Genomic DNA, 9,492 nt, shown 5'->3' with positions numbered 1-9,492 from the left:
TTTACATTGTACTTTAGTGCATCTTTAATTTCAATAATCATCCAGTACAGTTTCTGTGACTGAAATGTGAAAAGGATTGTACTTTACATGACCTTTATACATGATAATAAACCCATGACAGCCTCTTGCAGTGTTTTCACATGCACATTCTGTCAAGCTTACAACATAATTATAACAAAACATACAACAGCAGCACGTGAACATTTACACTTCGCACACAGCTAGAAAATAAAAGAGAATTAAAGCAAAATAATGCTGACGGTGATGTCAAAAACCTCTTCCAGTTCAATAAAAATCAGACTACTCTATAGTTTCATAATACTGATGAGAATGATAACACTTGTAAACATTTTTACACACCTACAAACTCTCTAAATGTCATGAGGCAGATTATACACTGTAAGTAAACACTAAACAATAGAATAAACCACAAGACTATCAATATTCATTAGCTTGTTGGTCAAAGTAGAACATACAGCATTTAAGACTACTTTTTAAAATGTTTTTTTTTGTGTGTGCTTTTACAGATCTACAAAATGTCCATCTACATTTCACCTCACCTAAATGCACTACAAGAAAGGATGAAATAATTCTGTCCAGTTACTACCTTTATTTCCTTTTCTGTTCTCAGCTTGAGCTTATAAATAGGAAGATGTCTTGAACTCCTCCGGCACGTCGCTGTCCAGTTTACAGATCACCTTGTATATGGCCTTTTTCCAAGAGGTGTCTGAATCTTTGGCAGCAGAGATGGCATTGTAAAATTCATGCAGAGTGATTTCAGCCACCTCCAGGAATCTGTCTGGAACCTGTGAAAAAAAAAGAGGAAACTTCTGAGTGAAGTCAATCTCGTTAGAAAAAACATTATTCAGGCGGCGAAGAAGCACTTTATTTTCTGCTGTTTTGCAATCAGTCTTCAGTTTCCTCAAAGTCAAAAACATATGCTATGCAGACCTGTAGCGCAAATCTTCAAACACTCAACCTGATGAAAGGGAGCTCACCTCTTTGTTCTCTGAACACAAATGCAATGCTGTGATCATTAATGTTCATTTAAAGGCCTCTTTGATTAGCTAGTCTTGTTTTCTTGAATCTAAACTCACAAATGGTGAATTTTGTCCCCGGGGACTATCTCTAGCTCTGTCAAGATCAGTCAACAAAGTATGATTATGAATCCCACCAAGAATATGGCCAGAAGCTGGAGATTTAAATGATTTAGTGAAAGGTCTGAGATGGTCATGGTTAAATCCAAAGTAGGGACTGGATGTGGTTAAAGTTTGGATAAGAATCTGTGAGTGGAGGATCCATAAAATGAGATCAAGCCTAGATGCAAGGGATGCTGGGAGAAACCCGCCCAGCAGCCCTTGTTTCCCACCCAGTGAACAGTTAGCACAACAGTTGTTGGCATAAGTTATTTTTCTTTCCCCTCATCTCCCCGCACAAAAGCATCCCTGGGAAAGGAATGTCTTGGTCCCAAGGTAAAGAAAACGGTCTCATCCCTTTCCCACCAAACGGCCTTCTCCCTCGGCATCCACAGCGTCTTTCTCAGCATTCCGCATCAGTAGCAATCTGAGTCTCGCTCAGGCGTACTGGTCCTCTAATCCTGAGTTGTTTTAGTGGGATTTTGCGGCTTCCTCTTCCCACAGTTTGATAAAGCATCACTCTGGAGTTTAGATAATGGCTGTAAAGGCCTGCCAGCCACAGGTGCAGTGTGACAAACAGGTCAGCACTCGGACATACGTGACCACAGCGGTTAGGCTACATGCTGACTTGCTGACAAGAGGACAAACTTCAGCAGGTTAGTAAATGCTGTGGTCACTGTCTCATATCAAAGTTGCCAAAGGAAAGATGTCAGCCTTTAGTAATTTAACTTATTCCTTTACTGACAGAGGGTAAGATGAGAAGATTGGTATCATTCTTATATGTGTCAATAAGATCAGTAAGATACCAGCAGCTGGTTAGCTTGTCTAAGTATAAATACTGTCAACAGAGGGACACAGCTACCCTTGCTGTGCTAACTGAAAAAAAAAAACAACCTGAATTTGTATTGCCAAAAAGGTGGACGTGTCTGCTAAAAAATAAAGAACATATTTTTTCTTTTAGATAATGGAGATAATGTAGAAATACATAATACAGATACATCTATTCTACAAATCTGCTGAGCTGGATTGGATAATGGAACTGAAAATAAGTTCTTCCACTTTAAGAAAACCTTGTTTGTCTTTGTTTCAGGGTAGGTGCAGATTGAGGGCAGAACCTCTTACGAAAAAGGCTCCTGAGTCAAAAATCTGCCAGAATTATCTCGACACCGGTAATACAATCTGCAGCACAAAAGACTTAATGACTCATAAGTGACACTTACATGGAAGTCATTGGCTTTATTGTAGTGCATGTTGAGTGCTCGGAACAGCTCTGAGTCTCTGCTGACTGTAATGTCTTTGACATCACTGATGCCGTCCGCGATGCACTGACGGGCAAACTTCTCCATCTGGATGTAGTAGAACTCCCTGAAGTTACTGAACCACTTGATGAGCTGAGAGGTGATGCAGCGGTTGAACTGGAAAAATTGAGAGGAACAAATAAAGAATATTATAAAGAATACAAATTAAAAATAGTAGTCAAGGGAAGCGAAACTGTATAGACAATAATCTTTTAAATTAATTCCTATAGGTGCAGAGGAGCTTCTCTCACTCTTAAGTCACCTGTGAGGGGGGCAAATTATTGGGATCCTTATTGGGTTTAATAATTATTCCCCTTTAGAATTCAATTTCAGAATTCAATTAAAGCATTAAGAAATATACAAAAAATTAAGCTTCATACTTTTGGATTATAAAATCAAATGTGCTTTTCTCTAATTGCCTGAAAAAGTGCATTCGGTACCTAAAGGGCAAAATGCCACCAAATGCTCTGTCACTCTAAGCAAAATTAATTGCTCTGATCCTTTCCCACCAATATCCTGAGTGAAAAAACATCTGTCAGGTCTCTGTGTTTTTAAACTCAGTCTTGACATTAGTCTTGTTATTCTATCTCCTCATCCAGAAAGACAGAAAAAAATGCCTAAGGGCTGGGCAGGCATCAAAGACGCTTCTTCCCTCTGGTGTGGTGGGTGAGAAAGCGGCAGTGTAAGGACAGAAGGAAGCTTCCCTCTCATTGACTCGGGCTGATAGGATGGAATCAGACACTGGGATTAGGTGCTCTTTTGTTCACTGCCACTTCCCACCACAGGATTGTAAGCAAGGAGGAGACGTTCGCAGTGGCTGCAGCAACAGCATCCTCCCCCCTGACCCCGCGGGGTCAGAGCAGGGGCCCGCAGTGGCTCAAACATGGAGAGACGAGGTGGAAGAAGAGGAGAGAGGAGAACAACTAGGAAGGTGTTTTGAGAAAAGTGAACGGGAGTTATAATATACTGTTAATCTTATTTGAAAAGACTAAAAATAAGATAGCAGAGGTAAATAGGATAAATGAGGAGCACAGACAAAAGGAGACAACGAGGAGGAGGCGTGACATGAAACCAAGGCCAAAATAGACAGGATGTTGTGTTTAGGAACAGCTCACCGCCGCCTGGTTGCAGCCGCACAAGTCTCTAATACCAACTCTGTGTTGACACTCAATAGCAATGCCTTTCCTACAGAGTCCTTTGTCAGTCCATTTGCTGACTGGAGTGGCCTTTTTACAGAGAGAATGCCCCTGTATCTCCCTCTGCCCCCAGGACATACTAGCAGCTCAGCGCCTTTGTTGTTTAAACCCTCTGCGTTTTTGTTTCTCTCCTCCGACACACTGCTGATTTTTCTGTCCCAAACACACCCTGAAAGTAGACACCAGGGACCACAACACAGGACAAACACTTCAATAGGTTATTAAATAAAATCAAACAAAAAAAAAGGTACCTTTACATCAGGGAAGAAGGTTTTCAGCACGTTGGAGCTGGGGTATCGGGTGTAGAAGAACATGAGCTTTGCCTTCTTCAGGTGGCTTGGGGTGAGACCCTCCTGGATGTTCACATGAACGTTAAGGAACAAAACCTGATAATTAAATATATTAAACACACACAGCATACACTGTTCTGCAAAGTGATAGCAGAGCAGAGTATTGTGTTGCCTCAATCTTCGGCTAAATTGAATTTCCCTAAAGAACAGCTCGACATTAACCAGGGAGTCAATAATGACCCTAACATGTGCTTATTGGCAAAACAGAATTACGAATTTGATTAGGGATTTTTAATTAGAGAGCTGGGCACTTCATGGTTGGCAGTTAAGACAGCTTGTTTGGACATGTTTTGAAAAAGGAGCTGACTTTCTTATATAATTAAGTTGGTTTAAAGACGACATATGTTGTGACTTTTTTTTTCTTCCCAGAAAGCGGCTGAAAAAAATTGAAATACGAACAAATATCACAAATGTAAAAAAGTCATCTCTAATTTACTCAACATATATTACCACTATACGTCCTTTGCTGCAAAAATGTATGCATTCTATACCTTCTCAAGTTCTCCCCCTATGGCAACGAAGACGCTCAGGAGCGTTTCCTCTGTAGTCCAGCTCCACGCCTTAGGTCATAATATTTCCTTATCAGGTCACTATAGCACAGATTTTATTAGGGATCCCTACCTTTGAAATAAGGAAGTTGGGATGAAAGATTAATGTGGTATTGTTCAAAGAGAAGCAGAGCTCTTTTGCACTGTAAAGAGAAAGAGAATCCTGAGAAGCATCACATAATATTCCTCTCTAATGCCTTGCAAAAATAAAATCAACTGCACTGAACACTTTTTAAAGACTCTTTAAGGGAATAATCTACATTAAAATGAGGGGAGGTATAAAAACAAGTATTTGGATTCAAGAATGATGGCGTTAATATATAATGTTATTTGAGTCATTTTGCTCAGCTGTATCTTGTTATTTAAGCATATATTTCCTCTCCTAGCATTGTTTTCTTTGACTTCCTTTGAGGAGTAAATACTGTCATCTTCCACTGTATTTTCATCATATACATCCTGACAAATGTATCCAACAACAAATGCTCAAGACAAGAGCTCAAGTGTTGTGGTTGGCAGGCACTTTTGATTTCCAGCAGCACTCAGATGTGACCTTTCAGATGCACCCCTATCACTCTGATGATGGAGAAATAGATCCTGCACCTTTTCAAGTCTGAAAAAACGACGCTTCCTGAAACAGAAACCGATGCTTTCTCTGCCTTTGAAAAATTGGCTTTTGTTCCTGGCAATTCTTATCAAAGCCTTGTATTCCTTTTTATTTGTCTTTTTCTAAACTTAAAGTCATTACTCGGCTCAGATTAAAGAAGACGCTGTAATTTTCTATGGGGTTAGCAAGATCAAAGAAAAAATTCTCCTTGAAGTTTGTTACTGGAACTGCCCATGCTGCAATGAGCTTCAACCAGCCATTGTTCAAATGGGAGAGCTGAAATAAAGAGAGTTTGTATGAAATCAAAACAGTATATATGAGAAATTATCAAACATACCCTGCTGTAATTTGCAATAGTGAAGGAAATACGAACTAAAATCCAGGTGTCACTTCAGTTTCTGTTACTTTGTGCAAGCAGTCTTTTTAGATCTTGTGCAAATCAATTTTAATGTTCTGTAACAGATTTTTATAGTTTAGATAATGTAGTTTTCTTCTTTATTTCCCTGCACTTTCAACATTTTGTCGAAGGCATACAGCTTGGTATTTGAGTACGTTTTTGATCGTTATTTTTTCATAAAATAGTTCCTGAACATTCATAAAGAAAAGGCAATAAAAGAAAAACTAAAGGGTTCTCGAGCTCAGAATAATTAGTCTTATGTGAAAGGATATATTGAGTGACATGTAGGGGTTTCGTTCCATGCTCTGCAGCTCTCCACACTCAATCTTCACGTGAGGGAGACACAGATTGTCAACCGTCACTCCCCCCAGGGCGGAGGAACGAGGGTGGTGTCCCATGTGGCCGGACGTCACCTTAGACCTCATGGAGATGGCTTCCCAGGGCAGTTCCATAGAGTCAGGAGAGGTTCTGTCCATAGAGGGGGCCATGCAGGGGAGACCTCCGAAGCTGGAATGCGGCCCGTACTTCAGAAGATGCTCCAGGATCTGGCTGTCATGCAGAGGGGTGGGGTAATTAAACTGAAATGGTGTCTGGTGCACAGGATAGGGCCTCTTCACTGTTGGGGTGACTGAACTCATAGGGGTCACTGCTGGCTTGCGGACCACCAGGGACAGCGCCTCAGTCTGGTCCTGCGGGCTCTGAGTCTCGGAGCTTTCGTAATACTCCAAAGAACGGGGTTTCCCTGTGGCCTCCTCAGCCAGGGGCTGCTCCTGGGTAGAGCTGGCCTGCTGGCTCTTCCTGTCTGCCCCCATGCTGATCTGCAGCTCTGGAGAGGAGCACATGTGCTGCTGGGGGGGCAGATCCAGCCCTGAGGGGGACACTTTTTTGAAGACCCTGTCCACACAGTCATTCACAGCCTGGGAGAGCTCCTGCTTCAGGGTCTCCTGCAGGTTCTGGCTCTCTCTCTGGTGGACCAGATAACCAACTTTCACTCTGTCCTTAGTCTTCCTGTCAAAATCCTCTTCTGCGTTTATGTAGCTTTCTCCCAAACTGTCACGCTCAACAGCCACTTCTATCTCATCTGTGTCGTTGTGTTCAGGGTCCTCTTGGTTGTAAACTTGCAGGAACTTTTCTTGCAGCTGGCGGAGGAGCCTTTGCATGCTGTGGAGCTGCTCCTTCAGCTTGTGACACTCCTCATCCTTAGTCTTGCATGTATCACTATTAGTACTTCTGTAAGCTGCTCCTCCGACACTGTGATCCTGATGCTGAGGCAGCCTCTGTTTGCGTTTGTTCTCCCTGTACGTCTCTCTGGTCTCTCTGGGGTCTCTGACATCTGTGTCTGACCTCTCACTGTCTCCATGCTGCCTGCTGTTAGGAGAGCCCGCCATCACCCTGATAATGTTCTCCACTCGGGCCCTCTTGGCCTGCAGGTGATCAGTGATGGGATGCTCTCCCTCCGGGCTGCCTCCTGTGGATATGTGAGCACTTGGAGAAGCAGCTTCCACCGTGCTGTCCTTTGAGGAGACACTGCTCTGGTCCTCCTGGCCGGAGTCAGCTGGAGCAGAGCTGGAGAGAAAGAAATGGCTTTCATCTAGTGCCCTCTTGTTGTGGATCGTCTTGCGGAGGAGTTGGGAGATGATGGATCCACTGGAGTACGATGCAAGGGGCTCGTCGAACATGTTTCTGCGGAAGCACGGCAGCATAACGTCAGGTTTGTCGTCCTCCAGGCAGCTTTCAGAGGAGCTGTGCATGTTCTGGTCTGGAAGACTGAGGTTCATGTTTTACACACGAAGCAGAATCTGAGTTGTGTGAAATCCAGTAATCTGAAATGATAGAAAAAAAACAGAAGAATATAAGAAAGAATTATGAAAATATTTCAATGAGATTAAAACAGATAGCAGTCTGTAAATTAAATATATCAGTTATTCGCTCTGATTGTTTCTTTACTGAATAAAGTTATAAATATATCTTAAAGATTAAGTTGTTAGGTAAACCTTGGCATTTTGGTCAACACAACATAATATGATGCCTCTATTATTTGGTTATGGATGGATACAATATGTATATTTGTCAAAAAGTTACTTTCTTCTATCTTTCACCAGTGCATTTTGTTATTCTGTTAGGAAAAATCAAACACTGACCTTTTGAATTTAAGAAAAATTAATGTAGAATGTCTATCACATAAAAAGAAAACTTAAGAGCTCTGAATCATTTGCAAGATGATCAGATCAGTAAAAACAGACCCTCGATCCTTACACGATGAGGGAATGCATTCAGTTGTATCATTTCATCTTGGGTTTGTAACAGCAGTTAACACAAAGGGGAAAAGAACAATTGTACAACCATGAAAATAAATGTCTGCTTATCAAAGCCAAAGAGCGGGTAGAAGGAGCGGCTCTGTGTATACATTATTTAAAAGAGAAAGTATCATGAAAACCTTCTTTTTCGTGCTCTTAAGGAATGAGCAAGAGATGATTTTCAGGGCTGAAAATAAAAGGCTGGATTGTTAGATTTTGTAGACACTGTATTCGTTCTTTCAATGTCTTTATTTTAAATTGTTTTCTGCACTTTAAGATGAATTAACTCACAAAGTAGGCTGCACAATGTCAACCAAAAATACTCCAGTACGTATAAAAATTAATTGGATGGACTTGCAAAGAACTGGTTCGACTTTTAGAATTCTTCATCAGAAAATATATTAATCAAATATTAATACTTTTTTCCAAGCTATTTATTATTTCTAATTATTCAGAAATCCCATTAAAATACTTCAGGAACTTCAAGTGCACTCGCATATCTCACAAAGCAAAGTCTGGGTATATTTTAACTCTTATTCTTTGTGATTTTTAGGAGTAAATTCAGTGTTTTCTTTACAGACATTTAACACACTGTCAATCTGTTTAATATCTATCACAACACGATTCATTTTCAGTTGACATCAAAGTTAAAAATGTCAAAGTTAATAATATAAAAAACTATACTAAGAGAAGATGCAGACTAATTTAAAGTGTTACTTTTATCACTCAATAAAACAAAATACAGCCTTTATTATTCCAATGAACTATCACATTTCTGTTGGTTAAATCAGAAATTCACTTTACAGCCAAGCAAAATGTAATATCTCAAATAAAAAATCACAATATATTAGTTTACAGTTATTTGCAATACTCCAAAAATGTCTTCAAATCTCTCTTAAGTTTTATCACAAAATCAAAGTAATGACTTTAAACAAGCATGCACTTTTGTCACAGTCTTACATTACTGCAGTCAAACCATGGTGAACAGAAAGACAGACAGAGTGAGCGGCAGTGATGGGGCCTTACCTGTTGCTGGGACGTGCTGCCGAGCTGCTGGCCTGCGCACACTGTCAGTTTCACAGCAGCAGCAGCAGAAACAGCACGAGGGAGAAGCGATGCATCAAACGGAGCTGGGGCGTGGCCATCAGACAGCAACGAGGTGGTCGAGCATCAACCACAAAATGTCAGTGGAAAGTGTTTGTTGTAAGGGGTCGGAGATGTTACCAAGTCAAAGAGGTTGAAAAATGTGTTGCAAAACTTATAGTCAGAGACGATGATCTTCAAAATATACACATGTCTAGAAACATGCATACTTATTTACCCAACATGAATGTGTTTATGCATGTAAGTAATAATGAGATTTACAAATGATATCAGCCCACATAATTCATTTTAAACCACTTTGTTATTTATGACGCATAAAAACAGTGAAAGAAAAAACTTAGAACAGGTAAAAAAAAATCTGAAAACACTCTGTGGATAGGCTACACAACTTAAGAAAAGTTAATATAATTATAGAATGAAAAAAAACAATCATATATCCGTACAATGAAAAACTCAAAGATGAACTTTTTGTGGTTGAAAAAGTCTGTTTTTTTTTTCTCTTTCTATTTTTTCTAAAATGGATAGCCTACCTAAAACTATCGTTTCAACTTTATCTTACTTA

The 9,492-nt window shown here is 40.3% G+C and overlaps 1 protein-coding gene across 1 annotated transcript; it reads right to left on the bottom strand.

The window, feature by feature from the left end:
- On the bottom strand, positions 1 to 9,115 carry prox2 (prospero homeobox 2). The gene is made up of 5 exons (XM_034674885.1): positions 8,853 to 9,115; positions 5,802 to 7,352; positions 3,882 to 3,989; positions 2,357 to 2,551; positions 1 to 806 (listed from the first exon to the last, which is right to left on the bottom strand). The coding sequence occupies exons 2-5, from the start codon at positions 7,305 to 7,307 to the stop codon at positions 639 to 641; spliced, it is 1,977 nt and encodes a 658-aa protein (XP_034530776.1). The 5' UTR covers positions 7,308 to 7,352; positions 8,853 to 9,115; the 3' UTR covers positions 1 to 638.
- Between the last annotated feature and the right edge of the window lie 377 nt (positions 9,116 to 9,492).

Source organism: Notolabrus celidotus, chromosome 22 (assembly GCF_009762535.1).
Source record: "Notolabrus celidotus isolate fNotCel1 chromosome 22, fNotCel1.pri, whole genome shotgun sequence".
NCBI lineage: Eukaryota > Metazoa > Chordata > Actinopteri > Labriformes > Labridae > Notolabrus > Notolabrus celidotus.
The sequence above is the reverse complement of the archived record's forward strand: the minus strand, read 5'-3'. Positions and strand labels throughout refer to the sequence as shown.

Excerpts from the sequence above, each read along its gene's own strand:
- prox2 (XM_034674885.1), bottom strand. The coding sequence starts at position 7,307 with ATGAACCTCAGTCTTCCAGACCAGAACATGCACAGCTCCTCTGAAAGC. Across the intron at positions 2,552-3,881 it reads CCTTCTTCCCTGATGTAAAG|TTCAACCGCTGCATCACCTC; the intron begins GTACCTTTTTTT and ends CAATTTTTCCAG. Across the intron at positions 807-2,356 it reads ATAAAGCCAATGACTTCCAT|GTTCCAGACAGATTCCTGGA; the intron begins GTAAGTGTCACT and ends TTTTTTTCACAG.